Raw genomic sequence first — 23,713 nt, forward strand, 5'->3', positions numbered from 1 at the left:
CAACTCTACTGGCAGTCTGCTTGACATCCCATTTAGTTACCCTCATTAATGTATATTGGCTAAATTTGTATTGCTCAACGTGGCAGGTCTACCTACCTTTCAAGCAAAAGCTGATTTCTATGTTAAAAGTCTTAAGCTGAAGAGTAGTTTTCATTTTCACAGTCCAACTAAGTTGTTTTATGGCAATATTATTCTTCCTTATAGTTAACACAAGAAGAATGTAGGGGTACACTATACAAATATAGAACTGAAGAGCTGGACATTGATGTAAGTCATTTGTATTCCTTCTTCCTTGTAACTGTTGGTATTTGTCTCTTTCTTTGGATAATAATTTTCCTCTTGGCTTTTGGGTTTGAAACCCACTTCATACAGGTGATTGCCAGCAGAAATTGCATCATGGTACAGAGGGACATGCCTCTGTAATAAGCTTCTAACTTGCAGGAAATACTACTTTTTTCAGGCTGAAATTTTAACTATTTGATACAATCACCTGAGAAGCCACAGGACAGACTGTGAATGTGTAAAATTGCCTTTGCAGTACTAAGCAATATGTAAATTAAAATGGAGTAATACCTATTATTAAGTTGTAAAGATTTAGCTGTAGAATCATTAATTATATGTTTTGAGCCATGCTACTTCAAGTTACAATAGCACTTCATAGTTTCTTAGAATTTCTTAAGTAATTTGAAAATGCAAGACTGATACCTACATAATTTTAGAATGCTTATTTTAATACTTTCTATAGATTCATGGAATGATTTGATCAAGTTAGATTTTGATTACTGAAGATGCAAATAACCAAATGCTAATTGTGGCAATTTTCTGTTCTATACTAGGCTAAGCTTAGCCGTTTGTGTGAACAGGATAAAGTCGTGCAAGCACTGGAGGAGAAGCTCCAACAGCTACACAAGGAGAAAGTAGGACAATTGTATTTATTACCTAAAGTGGATGTTATTTTACATGCTTATTATCAGAACACTGATAGCTGAAATAAAACGAAAATCAGCCCAATGATGCAGCGCATTAAAAAGAATTCTTTTTATTACAATAGTACACGCTTGAGCAAGCTTTGCTATCAGCAAGCCAGGAGATAGAAATGAATGCAGATAACCCAGCAGCCATACAGAATGTCATCCTGCAGAGAGATGACCTGCAGAACGGACTGCTCAGCACTTGTCGGGAGGTGTCCCGAGCCACTGCAGTGAGTACCGTGTTCTTTCCAGCAAAACTTCTTCAGGTGTGGGGTGATTGTGTTCATATTCCTATCTGCATTGGTTTTGCTTGTTTGTTTTTTTTATTTTTTTTACTGCATCCCAGCAAAAACTCAGTTGTCTTTTACTTGCTTGTGTTTTTGTCACAGGTGGATGGAAAGTGATCTTTTCGCTGTAGTCATCGAGTGGTCTTTCTCTAATTGTATTTTTTTTTTTTTTTTTTTTTTTTTTTTTTTTTTTTTTTTTTTTTTTTTTTTTTTTTTTTTGACCAGGAATGGGTGCATACTGTCTTAATTGGTATGGCAGTTACCATCTTTGGAATATGAGAAATGATAACAGAAGTAGTAAATAATGCAAATAAGCTATTCCAAATAAGCTATTCATGTGATGGCAAAATAGTGTAAAGCACGAACTTTATTTGACTTCTTTTAAGCAAAAGCAGCTGCAGGACTACCATAGTCTCTCTCTAATATTGGGCCATTACATTTAAATGATCTCTCAAATTATGCACTTCCAAAAGTTTTTTTAAAAGAAAAGGGGATAGGCAGGAAATTGCTGTTTACTGTCCTTTTCTACTTCATGATGACAATGAATCATTTTTGCCTACTTACAGATATTTCCAAAAAGGTGTCAGATTCCAGGGGGTAGCTGTGGTAAAAACTGACATGATGTCATCCCTGAAATCCTGGTTGTAGTCTGAATGTTGAACTGCCTTGTAGCAGGAATTGGTTGGACACAGCAAAGGGAACCAGGGGAGAGGAAATCCTCCAGACACACTTTCCCTCATTAACTTTCCAATTTATTCTAAATGAGTAAATTGCTTGATGTAGGCTGCAGAAGTGAGATGGTGGGGCTGACCTCAAAGAAGAATAATTTTATTTCTTTCACCTTTTCCTTGTGGAGTTTGCAGCTGCACACGTGCAGGACAGTGGTGTGTTGGCAGCCTTGCAGGCAGGGCTGGGTGGGTTGCATTTCCCCTGCATAAGGCACTGCCTGTGCACACACAGGCTGTGCACTCACACGTGTGCATTCTGGGTGATAAAGGAGACAAATTTGCATCCATTTCTGTGGCTTTTCTGCCTCACTGGAAAGACAGCTTAAGATCAACATTCCTGCTGACTATAAAGGCATTTTCTGAAGAATTTGCCCTTGCCTATCTTTTTTGTTGGTGAAAAGACAAAATGCTGTTTGTTTGAATTTCATTCAGTATCATTAGAAAATAAAGAAGCTGTTTAAACATTGCATTCTCTAAATTATTTATTAAATATTACAAATATTTACTTATTGCTGGTATCTATTTATGTGTTACTTCCTGAAGTTTCGTGCCACTGGAAAAACAAAAAAAATTTTTTTTTTTTTTTTTTTAATGGAACCTGCATCTCTAATTCTTTACATCTGTTATATACTTAGGAACTGGAAAGAGCTTGGAGAGAATATGATAAATTGGAGTATGATGTAACTGTAACAAGGAACCATATGCAAGAGCAGCTCGATCGGCTTGGAGAAATCCAGGTGTGGCAAAGATCTTAAAATACACTCAATTCACTTGGACTTCCTATGAGTTTTAAAACTGTACAAATGAAAAAAGGGGGACAAATGGTGAACTTACAGACTTTTAATTTCTTTTTCTATCTTGTAAGTTCTGAAGAAGTCTTCAGATTTTCCTTTTTTTTTTTTTTTTTTTTTTTTACGTTCTAACACTGATATTCCTTTGTCTGGGAGTTTTCTTTTTTTTTTTTTTGTTTCAGTGAGCAGGTTTGAAATGGAGTGGCTTTCTCAGACCATAGTTGCTCTGACAGTCATAACACATCTTCACACAAATCCTTCCATTTAACTGAATATTTTAAAATTAAATCATTTTATCAAAAGAAATTATTACAGGAAATGCTGTAGGTGTTGCTTCAGGCCTTGCAAACAAAGGGTTCTGCTGTGTGTTTTAGTACTCAGGAATTGGTGCTGAATTCCTAGGGAGGGCTCTCTGTGGCAGACTCACAGAGATATGGGCATGCAGGTGTGCCCAGATTATCTGGGATGGGCACAAGGGTGGGCTCTGCCCTGCAGGCTCTGTGCTCCAGGGGTGGATTTTCTAAGCAGCTACAAAAGAGATTACAAAGAAGCCCAAAATCTGGGAAACTTGCACTGATTGGTGCACAGTGTGCATGTCCATGAATGTAAATAGATTTCTATCCCAGCATGCAAACACTGTTCCTCCTGTGTTGGGGTAGGAAGTGGTGGTTCCTTTTCCATGGTTTTATGTGGGTCTCCTGTGCAAAGTCTGCCTGGATTTTCTGTGGAGACCATAGATCAAATTTGTTCCTGAAGTGAAGTTTGAATTAGCAGATTGCTCTCAAATTGACTGAGGCATTATGAAATGAGTCAATCTTTTACTTTTTTGTTCCAGACACTATTTAAATGCTTTATGGGAGAGGGTCTGTCATTACTGCATTTTCTTTCCCTTCACTGTGAAAGGATATGCAGAGTAGTCTAAAGAGAGAGAAGGGGTTTCCCTTTTTTTTTTTTTTTTTTCCACTTGCAGTGTGTTCTAATGTACTGGCCATATATGCTGTTCATTTGCTGACAGACTGAATCAGCAGGGATACAGCGTGCTCAGATTCAGAAGGAACTCTGGAGAATTCAGGATGTCATGGAGGGTTTACTTAAACATAAACAGCAAAGAAGCTCTTCTGAGGCAGGTAAGGAATAAGAAATGAAATTGGATCATATAAATGTCTTAAATATAAGCTACATCATTGCTTTTGTATGTCTGAAAAAATGGCACAATGCCTGAGAAAAGAACAAAGCAAATGCTACTTTAAGTTGGTGGTTAATAGCAACAGGTTAGAGTTCATATTTTGAAAACTGTTAATTGAAAACTGTTTTTCTCTTTTTTTCCCCCACACCTTCCCCCCTTCCCCCAAACAGGCATCATGATATCAAGGACATTTTCTTCCATTAAATATAAAAATGAGGTATGGTTTTCGCATATTTACTATTTTAGCATTATGCAAGTTTTAATATGGCTGTGATAAAAACCAGCGTTGTCGTGAATATTTTGAGGATGTCTGAAGGATGTATTCAGTATGTTTCTGTAACAGCACCATATTATGAACTAGTTTTAAAGACTGCTACCTCCACTAGTAATTCTAACACTCATTTGTACTGTGTCTCTGTATTCTCACTGGTATGTTTCTCTTTTCCATTTCTTACCTTTTCCTCTCCCTAGGCTCTTAACATAGAAATACAAACCCTGATTTATGGATATGTTTTCTACCCACCACAATTTCATGGGAAGAAATACATTGCTTTATATGTTTATTCATATATTGAGCCTGGTTCTCAGATGGCCAGAGCACCCACAAGAAGAGCTGAGACTGTGGGAGCTCCCAAATGTTCAATTCCTCTGAAAATCTGGCTAGAAGTTACAGTTTTAAAGGGACATTGTCATGGTTATCTCAAGTGTGTACAATATACATCTGGCTTACAGAACTTTCTAAAAGTCTCGTTTATGTAAAAACCTTTCAAAAGATAATGGATTGGATTTTTAAAAGTACGATTTAGCGGGTTTGTACGTGTCCAACAGAAAGCGCAGCTGTCAGATTTATTTTCTTCCTTTTTGCTAAATGTGACATTGTCCCTTTAACTGCAAAATCTATAGCTGCTGTAGCCATGGTAATATATTTTTCTTTTTAAGTTATAAATAACTGTACCAGGTGCGCACGTCTAAATAAGGTGACTATTCTACAATCTTTAGGAAGAGGAAGTAGTCCCACCTCGTCCTCCACTCCCTCGGTCCTATGACTTTACAGAGCATCCTCCCATAATCCCCCCTCTGCCCAGTGATAGCAGCTCCTTGCTCTGTTATAGCAGGGGCCCAGTACATCTGACAGAAGAAAAGAAGATGTACCAAGTTCAAGGATATCAGAGAAATGGATCTTACTGTGTAAGTGGCTTAAACTGCCACGTTGTTCTTGAAGCATCCTCCCTCCTTTGCACAGTCACCGTTTTTGTTTACTCATCTGGCTACTTTCGTGTGTTATGGTTTCACTTTTATTTGGTTTTGTTTATAGCTGCATCATTTGCTCTTCACATTTTCCTATCAAGTGTTCTGTGTGTATATAAAATGTCTTAAGACTTAAATTTCATAAGCTTAGATTCTTCGCCTCACTAGTTCTTTAAAAAATTCTGGGCTCGGCTTTTGAAGCTTATACCAATTTGTTTCCAGAAGATCATTAAAATGTTTCCAGAAGATCATTAAAAAAAAAAACATAACTGCAATTTTTTTCTCTAATTTCTGGTTTTCTGCAAGTGTTGTTACTCAGATTAACTACCAGAAAACCCTTCAGCCATAGCGCTTGAAGGATGGAACACTGTCTTCAAGTGAGAGCAGAGTTACCACAAAATAATTGGTTTGAGTCTTAAGACATAAATACTTGCAGCAAAGTGCCTGTTTATTTACCTCATCCCTTGATGTTCCTCAGGGTCCTGATTATAGGCTTTATAAGAGTGAACCCGAGTTAACTACAGTAGCAGAAGTGGATGAGTCTAATGGTGAAGAAAAAACAGAACCAGTTTCAGAATCAGAATCTTCTGCTAAAGGTTTGTCCCCAGGCACGGTGTTTGCGACCTTTCTCTTTCCACTGTGTTGTAGAAGCTGCCTTGTGGGTTGTGCCTTTGCAGCCTGTCCATTTCTCAATCTGATGGAACAGCTTCCACAATAAAATAATGATTTAATTATATGACGAGAGAAATTTCAGTCAATTACACCGCAGAAAAATCAAACATTACGCTCACCAACAGCCCTGAAATCCTTATTGACACCATGTCTAATCACATCACTCACATTCCCCACACACCATTCCCTTGAACAATTACCCATTTTATGTTCTTGCCCTTGAACAATTACTCAGTTTTTGAATCAAGCTCCCAATGTTATGTCGCTGGAACGTCCAAAAAGGCAGCACCACAGAATTTTCAGGCTCTCATAAGGCAGGGAAACAATGTCTTTTTCTTTTTTTTAATCTTGTAATTGTTGAATTGCCTTCTGTCCTCTGATATAATAGGAATAATGATCATGACCTTGGAGTGTACAGACAATAAAGGTCTTTGCAATTGCTAAATGCTTTAGATTCTTCTCTTCATCTAGCTCCCATAAAAGCTACTAATTGCTTGGTAGAGTCTTTTACCAGGAAGTGCTTCTCAATTCTGTTTGTTAAAACACACAGAATAGTTTGTTAAAGGTGACTTCAGGAAAATGCTCAGCTTTAGCACCTCCCAAAAACCATATTAAGAGCTTTGAGGAAAACTACCTAAACTTAGCTATTTTTTTTTACCCTAAGGATTGATGTTGCCAGTGCCAGCGGGATCCCAGCCTTCTCTTTTGGTGCTTTGACTGAGCATTTACAGAGCAGGCTGATGCAATGGTAGCAGAATTTTACCAAGAATTATGATTATACAAAGATACTGTTTTCATCAGAATGGTCATAGGGGTTTTTAAAACTAAGGTTAGCACACAATTTGGGTATAAACTATGTGAATGTCCCTGTGATATAATTAAGCTTGCACTTACCACACAGTTTGTCAATTCAGAATCTCTGGGGTATCTGCTGAGATACAATGTTAAGGCACATAATTAAATTTCTGTTAACTTGGTGGCAGAAAATGGAATATTTATCCTGAGATTTGCTAATCATCAGTGACCTAAATTGAGAGACTTGTCTTTCTGACAGCATGCCTAGGTTTGCATTGACCTGTGATGTTTCTGATTATTCACAGTAATTTATGTCAAGAGGTAAAGTAATGATAAAGACAAAAGGAGAAAAAAACTACACTGGCTATGTAAAGAAACCCAACACTTTTTAAGCACTCTAATCTGCTTTCTGTCTCAAAGACAGAAATTATTTTATTCTGTCCATTTGTAGAAAAACAGTCCTCAGTCAGGAAGAGCAGTAGTGCAAATTGCTCTAAGATAAATAATATTTAGAGGTGTGGAACAGAATAACTGCAGTGGTAGCAAGCAGTGAGAGGCTCTGTATATTCTAAAACTCCCTTCAGTGTGTTGTTTATCATAGCTGTGTTTTATCATGTGAGCATCTGAATTTTCTAACAGACATTTCTTGTTCTGGGCATTCACTCATAATAGCAATCCCCATGCAGTGGGGAAATGTAACCGTGTCTGATTGTTTCAGATCTGTTACAGTGTGTAAGCCATGAGAGGAAACATTTTTATGCCATTCTGTCTTAAGTTTTTAAGCTGATGAGGAAGCACACTGAAAGGCAGCTCATCTCTTGAGTTTTTTCTACCTTGCTGTTTTAAGAAGTCGTACTTCAGTGGTGGAAGTTTCTTACTGAGGGTGGTACTAAAAATAAATAATTTCAGAGGAAATTTAAAAGGGTTTTTCTAGTGGTTGTGCACATTACAGTACTGAACACTTCTCATGCCAGCCATTTCCCTCTCTTTTCAAACATCAGCAATTAAAGAGAAATGGGACCATGTCACATGTGAGAGCAGAGGAATATTTGTGACCCGTGTGGTATGTAAAGGTGACACAAAAAGAAAATGGAATTCTGCTGTGTTTTATCCTTTTTTATGTCTAAAGGAGACCCAAACTGCTGCTTTCTAGCAGAATATCCTCAGCTCCTGTTTTCACTCACCAGCTGGCCGGGCTCGGGGCTGATTTCACTCACACACAGACATGAGCATGGCTGGGCACACACAAGTGAGGCCATCCAAGAGCTGGCTGGACTTTCCATATCTGCACCCATCAGCTCTCAGCACCACTTTGTGAATCTGCCTTTCGGAGAACAGGTCCCAAGGCTGACAATGTGTCTTGTCCAGAAAACAAACCAACAGTTCTGGCAGTGTTTTGCACAGCACTCAGGATGTTGCTTTGCTGTTTTGCAGGCTCACATTTCCCTGTGGGAGTTGTACCACCCAGAACCAAATCTCCAATGCCAGAGTCCTCAACAATAGCATCCTATGTCACTTTGAGGAAGAATAAGAAGATAGATCTAAGAACGGTACTTTAAAATTGCATTTGAGCATTGGATGTGTTCATTTTTAAGTTTGGTAGTTTCTGCAAAAGTTGAAGATATTTTCATTATTTTTACCAAAAAAAAAAAAAAAAAAAAAAAAAAAAAAAAAAAAAATCACTGTTCTAGAAGCATTATATACCAGATTAAATTATACGTTTTTAAGTTTGGTAGTTACTCCAAAAGTTGAAGTTATTTTCATTATCTTTACAAAGAAAGAAATAAAAATCACTGTTATAGAACCATTATATACTAGATTAAGCAATTATATACTTAATTAATTATGCTAGTTGGATTCTTCTGGGGTTTTTTTTGCATGGGTCAGGGTTGGGATTGAAAGCACTCGAGATGGTATTTTATGTTCAGACTCAGATGTTTATTATTTCTTATCTATATTACAGTCTCACAAGCTGTCAGTTCTACAACATTTTACTAATTAAGCTACAAAATGGCTCCGTATTTATCTCTACAAAGTCTTCAAAAGAAAACCTATTTAATATAAGGAATGACACTTAAATTATTTTTACTTTTAACTCAGTAACTAATCTCTTGTGTCCTACAACGCAGACTTTTCTGTCTAATTGCAAAATCCCACTCAAATCCATAAAGAAAAAAGTAAAGAAGGTGAAGAAAAAAGACTAGCTACAACCTTAAAACTTCTATCTTAGCTTTATATATGTTACTGTATTCTAACACTTTAAACTCTTTTAAGTTTTCCACTCTGTCATATTACACACTTCTATTTAAACTACACACCTGTAATCTCAGTTCTATCATTCAATTTTAAAAACTTTCTCTACAACCTCAAGTCAAATGCAGGATTTCCTTAAAAGTCTATACCTAAAACCACAAGAAGTCTAAAATTCTTAACATCCAAAATTCTAACAGAGACAGCTGTAGAAAGAATAATAAAATTATAAATGCTCTGTGTGTTGAACTGCATAGAGACCCTCAAACTGGGCACGAGCTAAATGGTAAATGATAAATCTGCTGATCTACTGAAGTTCAGGCTTGAGTTGAAAGCACATGAAGCATCTTTGAAACATTTGTGTTTGGCAGTTGAACAGCCCCTTTAAAACAAACACAGGCTTTTATTTATTTCAATGCTAAAACAATCTGGGAAATAGCAGCCACAAAATAAGGATGTAGTAAGCAGTATGCAGGTAATAAACCCAAAATTTCAGATTGGACAGTTCTGTAGTCTCTGGGTTAAAGACCCACATTTACATGTAGTTCATGCAAAAGAGAGGAAAACTTTTGCCATAATTACAGCACAAATAGTTAGAGGAGAAGTTGTAAGAAGATGGGAGAGGAGAGGGAAACTCCCAGGATGTTGACTGGACAAAGAATACCACTTTTCATAACTGAAATCAATTCCTGTAAATGTACTGAATGCAGCTGATTAGCCTGAAGCCATTTTTATCTCTCATAAAAAGTACAAATCTGCCTGAAAACCAGTGAATTTCAAGAGAAGAATAGGTAAATGGGTGTTATTTTGGGAAAAATATAATGCTTAGAATTACATATTTTTAAGTGGTAATAAATTCACTTTGTTTCAGCCCGCACTTGCAGTTAAATGGTGCCCAGCTGTAGTTTTTCTTGAAATAAAAAGGCAGAAATTACTATTAGATCAACTGGTATAAATGTCCTGGATCATTAAATTTCAATTATGTTTCTGTCTCAGTCACATATCTTGTGTTTGCCAGTTTTATAATGTCTGGTAAATTGTTTCAGCTTGAGAGGGTGGCTTAGAGAGCATCTACTCATTCTCCTGGTGTTTATTGTTGGTGATGGTAATGTTGTTGTTCAGAAGAGCAAATTATTCCTTCCTTTTATTTTGAATTTCAGTGTTTATTTATTGATAATTGGGTTTTGTACGGTTTTTTTTCACATACACAGGAGGTCTTTATTTGCCCACTGTTTTTCTGCTCTTTAGTAAATCATTAGGTGATCTCTTCTGGTAAGTTACCAGTCTGAAATCTTAGTTTTTGTTGAAATACACACACACACACACACACACTTATTTATTTGTTTGTTTGTTTGTTTTCTATTTAAGGAAAGACCAAGGAGTGCAGTGGAGCAGCTGTGCCTTGCAGAAGGCTCACGGCCTCGAATGACTGTGGAGGAACAGATGGAAAGAATAAAGAGGCACCAACAAGCTTGTCTGAGAGAGAAGAGGAAAGGACTCAATATTATTGGTGTTTCAGAGCAGTCTCCCTCCCAGAGCTCGTCCTGTGTCAGGGATAATCCACTCAAACTGGCACAGGTGGGTCCCACAGAGATCAAAATGTGTCCACTTAAAAACCAAAGGAGTGGATTTGAGACTTGTTGTGGTGTCACAGACTCAAAAGGACGACCTTTGTGCTTACACCTAATGGTTGAAGCCACTTCTTTGCCTTTTTGGGACACAAACAGCAGCACTTTACAAAAATGACCTCGGGGCTTTCCGACAGGTCGGACAGCTTAGCAGAGTTACCTGTTCCTGACACAGGAACTACAACTTGTCTGACAATACCCTTTTCCTGACCCAGACATGGGGCAACTGAGAGGTGTTTTAAAAGCTTTTATTCCATTTTCAGTCTCACGTGAAGGGTGAGACAATACAGGTGTTATAATTGACACCATCCCAATCAGAAGCCAACCATTTCCTGATTACAAAACACTCTAAGTGTTTCTTGGCCTATCAGTTTTGGCCACACCATGCTGTAGATGCCTTCAAGCCAATCATGTAAAATTACCCCTCGTGGGTCCTACCACAGTCATTCATAGTTCTATTTCTCCAAAGTATCCAGTCTTATTTGCAAAACCATCCTCTGAAACTTGTTTCCAGCTCCATTTCTCTCTCAGCAATGTCTGTCCTATTCCATGGCATTTCTAAGTCAGCATTTCTTGTCTCAAAGTTTGCATACAGATGCACATGGTGTGGGCCTTCTGTCAGGCCCTGGGAACTTTTTACAAATTCATTTCTCATGAGGCACCAACAAGCTTGTCTGAGAGAAGAGGAAAGGACTCAATGTTATTGGTGTTTCAGAGCAGTCTCCCTCCCAGAGCTCGTCCTGTGTCAGGGATAATCCACTCAAACTGGCACAGGGATCAAAATGTGTCCACTTAAAAACCAAAGGAGTGGATTTGAGACTTGTTGTGGTGTCACAGACTCAAAAGGACGACCTTTGTGCTTACACCTAATGGTAGAAGCCACTTCTTTGCCTTTTTGGGACACAAACAGCTCCAATCCACCTCCATTTGATTGTGCACTGGGATGTTTGGGAGCAGGGCAGGGTGTTTTGGTCAGATTTAGCAAACAAGGTGAAATTGCAAGGTTTGTGACTAGAAACAAGATCAGGGGGAATCGTGACTCCATTGATGTTGAAATGGAGCCAGTGCTGATTTTTCTGCCCTGTAATGTATTCAAACATCTGCAACATTTTTAGGCATGAATGCATATTTATGATCAGAGCTCCTCAGTGGTGCTCTTCTGCTGTGGTGTTTGAGCCCATAAATGCATTAAAATAGAACCCACGCTTTTGTTTTCACTCATTCTCAAACCTGTTTATTTGCCTAAAAAGTTTATTCATGGGTAAAGGATGGGGAGAGAAGAGGAAGCTGTAAGTGCTTGTCATTAACCAGGAAATATTATTTTGACTATATATCTAAAAAAGCCCCAAACAAACAAACAAAACCCAGAAAGTCAAACCAAACCCAGATACAGGACAGCAGATATTAGGCAGCCTACTACTTTCTAGATATTTAAAATTAGTTTTCTTTTCCAGTAGCTTAATGGACTTGATTTTTGGTTGGTTTTTGGTTTCTTTGGTTTTTTAATCTTCTGGAATACTTTTTTCTTCAGACCATAGTGTTTACTGTTTTGGGTTTTTATTATTATTATTATTATTATTTGCTTTTCTACTGGTATGGAAATGCCTTTTTTTTTGTTGTTTTGTAGGCATTTAAACATCTGATTTTCCAAAAGCAGATTAAATATATTGCAGTGTCAGGAAACCAGGTATTTCCAAAGATGTTTCAGCTTTGCATTTTGGGTTGTTTTTTTTCCCCTCTCAGCAGGATAAGCTGCTACGGAGCTATACAAAAGTTACTTTTTCTTCAAGAACTTTGCATCCCCAGAAGACTCTGAGTCCCAGTTTAGCCTTTGCAATAGAGCATCTGCATTTGGGCTGACATCAGGAATGCTATATGTGAAGGGAGTTCCTACAAATATTTCTGTGATTAACACTGCCTTGCTCGAGAAGAGGTGGTGCCAAGCAAAGCTTTGCAGATGTTTCTTTCAGTGCTTTTTACTGAAAAGGAAAGTTTAAGCTTTGCCTCTTCCCTGTGATACCATTCCATACCTCAAGGTGAGGGAGCTGCAGTCCTGTGTGTCACACCTGGGCAGCAGAGTGGGGCCAGATCTGGGCCAGAACTCAGAGTAATTCTGTTCATTGCACCACGTTCCTCAGTCTTCTCTGAGAAATCAGGATGATAAGAAATTTACAGAGTAAGTGAGAAGATCTCTGAATTGGATATTTAGCTAATAGTCCACGTTACAAAGTCATTTTTTCTATCATAACTTTCATTCTTCCAGAATGCTATTTGGCTGAAAGCCTCAGGATGAGGTATTATGCTGAGTAATAGCTTTTATTTCTAAAAGCATAGTTTTTATGTCTATTGATTTTTAGAGAAGTGGTGCAGTGACATTAACTGCTGGAAGTCTTTTCGACTGTGGCTTGGTTATTTAAAAAAAAAAAAAAAAAGGGGGTTTATAAATGGCCTGCTGTGTAATTTTGAAGTGATTACCATAATCCAAAAGGAAGTTGCTTCACAACTGTTGCTGGGACGAGCAGATGATAAGGGGTGCACACTTTAATTCAGGAGAGCAGAGACACTGATTTATGAACTGACTTAGGTGGAATTTCCTCGTAATAGGGTGCATGTGTTAGATCACAGGAGTTCAGCTTCGAGATTTACTGCCTCCATGGCTCCTGTTTTTCTCAGCTCCAGTTCTCAGATGAGCCTCCCTTCAGGCCTGCCAGTATCATGTTCACAGTTCACAATCTTAAGTCACCTCTACCATCCTTCCTCCAGATTTTCATATCAACTTATTCTCTGCGCAATGGATTTTTTTTTTTTTTTAAGAAATAATTAATATCCTCTGCCATTATCAGATACTGTGTTGTCCTCTATTAAATCAGTTCACACCACAGGCTCGGAGGATACCCAAGATAATTGGAGGAAGTGCATGCAGGTGCGCTGAGAATTTTGTGCTGAAAGCAGATTTTTATCGATTTTTTTTTGTTCTTAAACCAGAAAAGGCTATTTTATAAAAAGAGCAGTGCTTATGAATGCAAGTAAGAATGCTGCTAAGCTGATGTGTGACTGAGTTAAATATGAATGCAATTTCAGAAGATAAGGGTGACATTGATGTGCTGGAGAGGAAGGTGGGGCAGAAAGTACAATAATCTTGCAGACAAAGAAATGTTAGGCTGAACTGTTTTGAAAGGTACAAAGATGAGAAAATTCCGAGTCCTTAATGATTTCCATTTTCCTTATTGCAATCTGTGCTTTTTTTTTCCAAGTATTTTTTTTTTTTTTAATCATTCAGAGGGCAGCAGAAGGCTCGGAGCTGAGCCTGTGATAACTTTTGTAACAGTATGTCCAATTTTGTTCCTCAGAATCGGAAAAAGGATGATACAGTATCTGGTAACATGAAGGAGTTAGAGAGCGCCAGCAGAGAAGATCATTTGAAACAAAATAACAGAAGTCCTGGAGAAGAAATAGCACAACTCAAAAATGATGGAGATCAAGAACATAATTCAAGTTTTGCTAAAGAGGTACAGAACTATTCTTTATTAAACTGTTCATCAGCTTGCCTTGCAGTAACAAACTATTTTGACACACACACACCAGAGGATGGGAAAGTGAGCCAGTTCCTTTTGCTTGGAAGATAAAGACTTCTTGTTGAAAATAAAATATTCCATAGAGAATCACAAAATTCAATAGGATCTGTCTGTAGCTGAGACACTGAATTTTCTTGTGTGTGATCTTTAAATAATAATAATCATTGACATACTCATTGCTTAGGCTACCCCAGTGGGATTTTTGACAGCCATTTAATGTCCCTGAATTTTTGTTTGGTTGGCTATAATGCATCAAATGCTTTATAGAAAACAGAATAAAGCTGACACAACAAATTACACATGGAAGTAGGCAGTACCTTTTAGGTGTTTTTCACTGCTTTGATTTCTGCCTTGAAATATTTGAAACACACTTGGCAGGGAATTACCTTGGTACTAAAGTGCCCTCACCACTCAGCAAAACCAGACTGACTGTGAAGAATGGATTACTCGAGTTGCTTCTACATAATCATATCCTGTTTATAGTTTAATATTCTTTTAAAGTACTATGTAGAGGGTTTTTTCCTTCTTCTGTATCCATATTCCTCAGTTAATCATCCTTTTATTTCATCATCCTTTTGTTTTCCTATTTTATATTTAGTTTTTTAAATATACATATCTGATGGAGAATAGTATAAAATCAAATAACTAATTTCTATTGTTATCCATTAGAAACACTTCCTTATTAAGAGACTGTTGCTTTGTTAAATATGCAAACATTTCAAAAGGAAAATGATGTAATACACTCAAATTGTTTATATGTAATCAGACTTTAGGAGTAGCATTCAGTCTTATCAACAAAATATTGCAGCATCTGCTTTTTTTTTTTTTTTTTTTTTTTGGCATCATGAAGAGAGGGATAGCATGGAAAAACAGGCAGGCTGCAATCCAGAGAGTTCAGATAAGTTCTGGAAGTTATTAAGGCAAACCCTGCCCCTGGCCTCTGGTATAAGTTTTAGGATAACTCTATTAACCTGCATGGGATTGATAAAAATTTCTTAAGTTATGTAATTCTGAGTTACTAAGTATACATGATGGCAAAATTTGTCTGTTAATAAAACTGCTTCCTGGTACTGTATTTCTTATCTGCCACTCAGTGTGTGTTACAGCTTTTTGTTTCATGATTTCAATTTTTTTATAGCTGTCAAAAACTGATGATCTTTTATCAGATGCACATGTTGTATCTGACTCAAAAGAAGGGAGTAATGAAGAGAAAGCAGAAAAGAAAAATAAATTGGAAGAAACACATGATGGTGATATAAGGTAAAAATCAAACAAGATGTTCAGAGGCTATTTTAAACTTGCATGCTGTATTTATTAGCTGGACCAAGCAATTGCCATAAATACTGAAAAGGTTTATTTATGTGGTTTTGAGAGGTTTACATGTAGGAAAATCCAGTGAGAGGCTGGACTGCTGCAGGGATTCAGTCAGAGTTGATGACTTGGTGGGTGAAGCAATGTTTATTTTCAAGTGTTGTCCCTGTTATAAACAGAATGCATTCATATTCCTTGTCTTGGCCTCCAAAATGTGCTTAATAATGTCAGTTCAAGCTTTGTATCAGTTTGTTATGAACACTCCAGCCAGTGCTTCCACAGCATGCTCTTTATTGCTGATTAATTTAGGAGCAAACTAAACATCTTACTCTACATCTCCTGCTTTATTTTTTTTTTTTTACCTCACTGCTTTGCAGTGTTTCAGAATTAGAGGGATTTTATATCTTGGATATTTCTCTCCCACAATTCATAGCTTTGGTGTAAATTGCACTGCAGGTCCTAAGTGAGCTCTCACATTAGGTCATCACTTTGTCACAGGACCCTTCAGCAGTAGGAAACTGCAGGAGGGCAGAAAGGAAAGGAATTAAATCCCAGGTGCTTTTTTAAAGGTGTCACTACACAAAGTAGAAGGATTTCCAAATGCCTGCTCAGTTTATGCTACCCAGACTTGCAAGTTGCAACTTTTTATCTGTTAACAGGAGAAAATTAAATTATAGCTCCCATACTTTGTGGTTAACACCTGAAATTAAGTTAGAGCAGGTTCTAAATGCTGTGCTTCTTTTAAGCAGCTTGCAGAGTGTGACCACAGTTGCAAACCACAAACCCAAAAGCAGCTCAGAAGAAAGTGAAATACTCAGTGTTCAAGAACAAGAAGGGATTGTGTCTTCATTTGAATTAGCAGCACAGTCTTCAAAAGGAAATCAGGCAGCAGCAGGTATGGAAAAAGAGTTTGACTGAAGCACAGCTTAGCCAGTACATATGTAAAACTTTATTGCATTTTGATTGTGTCTTTTGATGCTCTGAAACCCTTGTGAACTGAAAATGCTGAGCTAGTCTTCATGTGAAGTGTACAGTTTTATAATGCACAGAAAAATAGTTTCCCAGTGGACAGCTACAGAAACTCCATTTTTCTGAGGTTTTAATACAGCTTTTAGAGTTGCTAATTCAGGGATCTAAATAACTGTTGCCAGAAATTGAGTCATACTGTAGTTGCTGGTTGGAGCAAATCCTTCCTTTTTCATCTCAGTCCTGAGTATGTGTAGACTTTTTACCAGTACTCCCTGCTGCTGAGTGACCTTAGATAATGCCAAAGTTGTGGAATTATCAAGAGTTTCCAATGTTTTAAACTAGCAAGTAAAAGAGCCCAGTTTGGCCACGTTTTGAGGAGTAAGAAAGAAGAAGAAAACAGAAACCACCACCTGACAGGTACAATGACTGGTGGAGAGTCATTTTGCAAGAAGAGAAGAGTGGAATAAAGCAAAAGTTGGGCAAAGAAGGAAAAAAAGGGAAGGAGGAAGGGAGAAGATAGAATTCAAGACATTATTAGGATATTTGCTGATGGGAATGGTTAAGTAAGCCAAATGGTTCAACTTATGGATATAAAAGGTGATCTGGACCTTTGTAGTGCAGTCAGCAATCCTTTCTGTGACTTGCTAATCAAAACCAGAACTTGTGTGTACATTTTGCACTGCTCAGCAGAATGAAAGAGCTTAGTTAATCTGAGCTGGGATATGAAGGTGGGTCTGGGCCTATCCCAACTACTTAAATTTTACTTTTTTTTTCCCCCCTCTCTTTCTTGGCAACATAAAACATCAGCATTCCTGCGTTTGCTGTTCTACTATTTATTTCTAAGCCTGATTAAGGATCAGCTGTGCTCTCCCTTGAAGCTGTGCTTTTTGTGCTGATCAGATTTTAAGCCTTTACTTGTGTGGCTTTCATTTGTTTCTGCTTATATTTGCTGTGGCTTGAAATGGTGCTTTTTCAAGCTGATCTTTATTATGGCTCCTGTAACTTGTATTCTTATTTCTTTTGCTGTATGACCCGCAGTGAAAAGTTTGCCTTCCTCACCAGAATCGTCCTTGTCACCAGCTCCATCCACACAGACACAGCTCACAGAGGGATCCCATTTCATGTGTGTATAGTTACAGAGAAGTACGTGCTTTCTTTCCCACCTCTCCTCTTCCTAGTAATCTTCCAGGTTATCTGTGTGCTGTTATTTTTGGGAGAAGCATCTGGTACTCAGCAAGACAGAGCTACCTGCAGTGTTGAATATAAATTAGCCTGAAAACAAATAATTTTGTGTATTGATTTGCTTGCGAGGAGTGCATTCTCCGTCCAGCTACAAAGAGAAAGGGCTAATTGGTTTATCGAGGGCTAATTGGTTTATCAAGCATGTTCTCCACAAGTGGCAGGGTAATAGCCCTTGGAATTAACAGCCTGAGCTGCTCCAAAACGGGGAGTTAAGGCATGAGCATCACTGCACAGGTGCAGATGAGTCTTGATGCTTCAGCCATGGGCAAAATGGGCAACCAGAGCTCAGTGGTGCAAAGGAGGGAATAAAGGCTAATGGCCTGAAGAATCCATGGCTTAAGACATAGAAACAACAATTACAAAACTTTTTTTCTTTCTTTCTTTCTATAGCTAAAGCCCTACACAGCTGCTCTTTCCTGCCATAGTGGGTGATTGCTTCTAGAAATCAAGTTAGAAAGCATGAGTTAGGCTGGATTTACATTTTCTACCTGTGGTGTCACCCACTTAATGAATGGCAGTGGGAATATAACTTGTGTGTGTTTGTTTGGGCAAGTGCTTAGCAAAATCAGTAGGATATCAGTGTGAATGCTTCAGCACTTTACCAACATTTAAATCAATCCACATTTCTTTGTTGTCAGGAAGTGTCTGTTTAAATAAGCTTTCTGCTAAAAGAATGAGCTTTGTCTGATGGCAGTGTTAAAAGCCATAGCAAATGTAACTTGAGAAAGCTTTAAAATCAAGAACAATTTAAAATTGAGATATTTTCAGTCATTTAGCATGAGATCTGAAAATGCATTGTTTAAAATATACTGTCTCAGCCTCAATTGCCAAGGTTTTATTTTAGCAAAATTAGACTTAATTAGTCATCACAGAGACCTTTCTAATAGGAACTAAGGGCAAGAAACCATTTATATTCCTTAAAAATAAAAAAAAATTTAAAAAAGGAAAATTATTTAAAAATTTTCTCCTTTCTCTTGCCTTTCCTGATGGGTGTGGTCTGCCATGATTAGATTTAGCTTGAGTTTTTGTACTTTTATTTAAAATGTGTATTACAGAACTATTTAAAAAATAAAAGAAGTGGAACTTTCCTTCAGTGGGAATGCTGATTTGTGTTAATGCTTTTTAGGTTCACTGTATAAATATAAATATAAAATATAAATACACATATACATATAAAATAAACACTTTATAAATAAATTTATTTATAAGTATATAAATATACTGTATAAATATACCCACATTTACCATGCATCTCCTTTTTAAATAGGACAAGCATTCCCCCATCAGCTGAGGTTTGGGTCAGTAATGACAGTGAAACTGCACTGCTGGATTCTGTCTGTAGGCACAGGAAGGGGCAAGCAACCAGAAATCTATCCCCAATTGCATTAAGCTGCTCTCAGCTCAGATCAGCAAATTCATTTCCTTTAGGATTTATGCTAAATAAAAGAGAAATGAATAGGAAAAGGCTTGTCCCCCCTGGGTGAGGTGCATCCCCACAGCCAGTTCTGCAGGTGAAGCATTTCTGTGCTCAGGACAGCTCAAAAACCCCTAAAGAGGCTTTAATTGCTCTTGTCAGTCTGATTCTGTGCTTGCACATGCCTCACCCTGATGGAGAAAGGATCCCAGAACTTCAGACACATCCCTTGTGGCCGTTCAGTGTTTGGATTGAGTTGGGGAAAGCTCTTGACTGTGGCACTTAATTCTGCATTGCTGCATCTGATGCCTCTGTTGGTTGTTTCCCTGAAGTTCCAAAACAAATCTGTTCCATGAGCTGGGCTTAGCTTACAAAGGAGATGGAGCACAGTGCTTGCCTGCAATATTTACTGCCTTCTAGGGCTGTGGTTCCAGTATTCCAGTGATTTGCTGAGGGGTTTTGGCCCATATTTTAACACACAGGAGTTCAGCGTCCCTCATTTTTCATAAAGTCCTAAGTGGCAAAGGGAACTTCCAGGCTGTAGGATCAGCCCTGGTCATATGCAAGCAGATTTTTCAGGCAACATCTGGAAAATGTACAGTGGATTTCAGGGAAGGAAGAGGTAATACCTATATTTGGCTTTTACAGTCAATTAGAAAAATGATACTCTTGGCACGATGCCGGGGGAATTTGCCATAGGAAATTGGTGGCACAGGATATTGTAGGACTAAGGAGAAGCCCCTTAACACAAGGCTCCTTTTTTGTCACAGCCCTTATTTTGCAGAGACAAATCTCTTGTGTGTACCACTAACCCTGTTAGATTTTAAGCATTGCATTTGCACTGGGATAATGAAATTCTATACAGCACCTGGGTTCAAAGCTCAGGAACATTTTTACCAATGAACTGTTAAAAGTTATTTATAGAAGTCCTTGTAGCAATTACCAAAATACAGCAAGATCTGGGTAGAGCATTTGAACTACACTGCCAGTGCAGTGTAGCAACTCAATTAATTCTGCATCCTTCTTCAAAATGTGCCTTTCTAAGACTAGTTAGGATATTTGCTGTTATTACTGGTTTTAGGTGAAGAGCATTTGGAGGTGACCATGTGTAACAGGATAAAACTCTCAGAGTAAACAGACTTTCATTCAAAGTGGTGTAAATTTGAAAAAAAAATCTTGGCTTTGCTTCTTTCTGTTGAGATATCTTGACAGCAGTATTATTCATCAGGAAAACAGATTTTGGAAACAACTGATTTCTAGGATAGTTTATTATGTTCTACACCTACATTGCTACGTTGAGGTCAAGAGTTCTTTGCTGTGTTTAATCCCCTGAGTTCTTTAGATGATATTCTGTTGCTAAATTTGAGTAACTTAATCTGTGTCTGTCTTTCAGCACTAATGGCTTCTGTTGAAACAATTCATGCCTGAGATGTATGGACCTGACCTATGAAAATATGAGAAGATATTTGTACAGTATATTTTAAATCTATGAAATTCATAGTTCTGATGCTTTTGGCCACAGAGCATCGTTTTATCACTTCCTGGAAAATGTTTATTCCAAGAGAGCTTTAAATGGCCCACGTGTACACTCAACAACCTTCAGATCGTTCTCCTGATACCAGCTTGCTGCTACGATTTCTGTGCACATAAAACAAAGGCTCTTTCTAATGTGCAGCCTACAGTCAGAACTTCATTTGCTGTTCTTCAGAATTTAATGTTCTTTTAATGATGGATCATATAAGTTTACTTTTTTTGCTTCTTTTAGATGCATAACTCGGTTAATTTTACATATCACCACTAAACCTTGTTTTACATTTTTTAAGCATTACGATTTATTGTTTTAACAATTTATTTGTAAAATTTTTATATATATATACATATAGATATATTTAAAATGTGCCATTTTTATTATTGCTTAGTAAGAGATGTCCTGTTTCTGCTGTAATGATTTCTTGGTCAGGTTGCAATGTCAGCAGTTACTGCCACACTTCTGTCAACATAGACATTAATGTTAGTGGTTCCTTTCTCTTGACTAAAATGGAGTGTAGGTATTTTGAGGTACTGGGCTTTTCCTTCATGGGGTTGGGGTGTGTACAGCAATAAGCAGGTTTTCAATCCAGTACTTAGTTTGTGTACAAATGTAATTATGTTCATTGTGTATATATTATACAATGAGCACATACGATGTAAGTATAAGAAGCCACTTATTATTGTTCAAATACGAATGTTCATATCCCATTTCTTTTATATCATATTAAATAAATGTTGATGTTCTTAAGGACTTGTATGGTTAGTATTTCTTCCAGCAAACAGATGTCACACTGTGTTCCACCTTTTGATGTGGGGAATGCAACAATTCCTACCCCATTGGCAACATCACCTGTCAACCAGAGTAGCAGTGACAGACTCTTAAGAGATCCCAGTCTTCCTCTTCGGGAAAGAATTAAGGCTGCAGCACAGAACAAAAACAGACAACCTGAGACCGAGATGCAAGAAATACAGGTTCAGCTCCTGGCTCTCCCAGACTTGTGTTGTGATACTGGAATAATCACTTAGTCATTCTGCTCCTCCATTCCCTGCCTGTTTACACGGGAGGTAATAGCCTGTCTTAGTGGGGTGTGGTGAGCAGTGATTCAATATTTGCAAACACTGATTGCCAAGTTCAGGGGGGTTAAGGAGAGAAGTGTGAGGATTCCTGGAGGCACCTGCATAGCATCTTCCAGAAACTGAAAGGAAACCTGAAATAATCTGTCAAGTGTTGTCACACTACAGATGTTACCAGCTTTGCTGTTCCGTCTCGCACAGCTGCCCGATTTTGCCTGAGACAAAAGAGGGTCAGAAAAGAATTAAGAGAAACAAAAATATTTCAGGGAAAGCTTTTGAATCTTAGGATGTAAAACTAAGGAATCTTTTGCAGGTTCAGGCAACTTCTGTGTGTTTCAGTGCACGTGTATGCCATAAGTGGTAAGGCAAGTTTCACAGGAAGGCAGCTGCCAGCTCCTGTTGTGCTTTTTTTTTTTTTTTAATCATAAAAATCATATCCTGATCAAGTTAACATTGCTGTTCTAGAAGCTATATAACTCATTGTGCTTTTCCACAGAGGAGTACCTGATACTGTCTCACAGTTTGAAATGACTTTACCATTGCCCCTCTCCCCACGTAGGAGTTTGTGTTAGTTGCATTTTTCTGGCACTCCCAGCTCTGCCGCCTGTTCTTCCTGGTGCTCTTTGCCACAAAGATGCAGAGTGTGTTGTCTGGCTACCTGTTGTCCTGCCATTTTCTCTGAAAAGGGAAAAAAAAAAAAATAGGGATTAGAATTCAGCAGCAGAGCCTGGAGGGGTTACAGTGGGAGAGGTGGCTGAAGGAAAGATGAATGATGATGCAGGCATACAGCATTGAGCTGAAAAGTTACCACATTATCCCCTTGTTTTTGGAACAGCAGCCCCAGATTAGTGCATCCTTCCATGCAAAAGACAGAGCAAAGAAGAGTAATGTCATTTTATTGCACAACCAACCAAGGCTTAAGTTCAGCAGCATCACTGGAACACCTGAGGCAAAGCAAATAGGACACACCCTGTTCTCTCCCTAACCCTTCTAGAGAGATCTGTTTGCTGTCAGGTTTTGCAATCTCTTTCTGCCCTTGCTGCCAAGAAAAGAATTGCAACCAATAAAGGAAAGAATGACTAAGTGATTTTTGGACATTTATAGATGTTGCCTGTGTCTAAAGCACTTGTTGGTTTGGTATATCTGCAAGGATTGTGCAGTTTATAATGGAGCTGGGGAAGAATGAGCAGGTTTTGCTGAACTGCTGGCAAAGACAGCAAAGGTGAATGATGCAGGAATGTAGTAATGATCATAGACTATAATTTCACTTCCTGTGGGCACTTGCTGCAAAGACTTGGAGTTTCATTGGGTGCTCTATTTTTTTGTCTTATGGAAAAAAAATATAAATGTATGGCTTTGTGTTATCACAGAGCATTTACTGTTTCTTACCTCATCAGAATAACTCATCCCAGTGATCGTACTCCTGAGATATAGAAATATCAGAATACTGATATGGTCAGCCTTCAAACATCTATTTTAAGTTTGTATCTTAGGATATTTTTATATTTCTGACTGATTGCTTTATTGGCTATTGCACTGACACTTGTATATATGGAACGTGCTTTTTTTTCAAAAGCAAGAGTCCTTAGGAATAATGCAACACATTCTCTACAGATGTTCATGCTTTTCAGAACCAATTACATCTATTTTTGTCTTTTGTTCACCATTTGCATTGTTCCAAGGCTACTAGAGAATGTGAATCTTTAAAGTCCCTTAATAAAGTGACATTACTGAAAAAGTTACAGTTGGTGTCTTGGCAGTTTTTGTATGTTGTGGACTGGCTCACAGGGAAAGACCTCACCAGGGAGCTGAAACCCAAAGCTTGTTTATGTTATCACTGAGGTGGAAAAAGTAGTCTTCACATTTCCTCAGGAATATGCATCATAAAATGAATCCAATAAGGTTCTATTTTCAGGAAATCAGAAAAAAAAAATTGCACATTTCAATCTAAATCACATTAATTGGACAGTCTGTGACAGAATTCTTATCCACCCCATTGGATCCACTGGAGTGCATACATGAAAACATTAATGAATTACTCT

General features: G+C 37.8%; 1 protein-coding gene across 6 annotated transcripts in view; it reads left to right on the top strand.

Annotated features, from left to right (window-relative positions):
- Positions 1 to 23,413, top strand: part of PLEKHA5 (pleckstrin homology domain containing A5) — a 165,195-nt gene extending 141,782 nt beyond the window's left edge. For 2 of the 6 annotated variants that reach the window (XM_053977569.1, XM_053977570.1), the window contains 14 exons: positions 205 to 267; positions 837 to 917; positions 1,052 to 1,201; positions 2,622 to 2,723; positions 3,793 to 3,904; positions 4,134 to 4,180; positions 5,690 to 5,807; positions 8,113 to 8,228; positions 10,297 to 10,506; positions 13,907 to 14,065; positions 15,270 to 15,391; positions 16,189 to 16,337; positions 17,450 to 17,554; positions 20,461 to 23,413. In XM_053977569.1, the coding sequence (XP_053833544.1) occupies positions 205 to 267; positions 837 to 917; positions 1,052 to 1,201; positions 2,622 to 2,723; positions 3,793 to 3,904; positions 4,134 to 4,180; positions 5,690 to 5,807; positions 8,113 to 8,228; positions 10,297 to 10,506; positions 13,907 to 14,065; positions 15,270 to 15,391; positions 16,189 to 16,337; positions 17,450 to 17,544 (1,524 nt within the window). In that variant the 3' untranslated portion in view covers positions 17,545 to 17,554; positions 20,461 to 23,413. Of the gene's footprint in view, positions 1 to 204; positions 268 to 836; positions 918 to 1,051; positions 1,202 to 2,621; positions 2,724 to 3,792; positions 3,905 to 4,133; positions 4,181 to 4,962; positions 5,152 to 5,689; positions 5,808 to 8,112; positions 8,229 to 10,296; positions 10,507 to 13,906; positions 14,066 to 15,269; positions 15,392 to 16,188; positions 16,338 to 17,449; positions 17,555 to 20,460 lie in introns of all 6 variants that reach the window. The other 4 variants (XM_053977565.1, XM_053977567.1, XM_053977564.1 and 1 more) reach the window with 3 other exon arrangements.
- The last annotated feature ends 300 nt before the right edge of the window (positions 23,414 to 23,713 follow it).

Source organism: Vidua macroura, chromosome 5, assembly GCF_024509145.1.
Source record: "Vidua macroura isolate BioBank_ID:100142 chromosome 5, ASM2450914v1, whole genome shotgun sequence".
NCBI classification, from domain to species: Eukaryota; Metazoa; Chordata; class Aves; order Passeriformes; family Viduidae; genus Vidua; species Vidua macroura.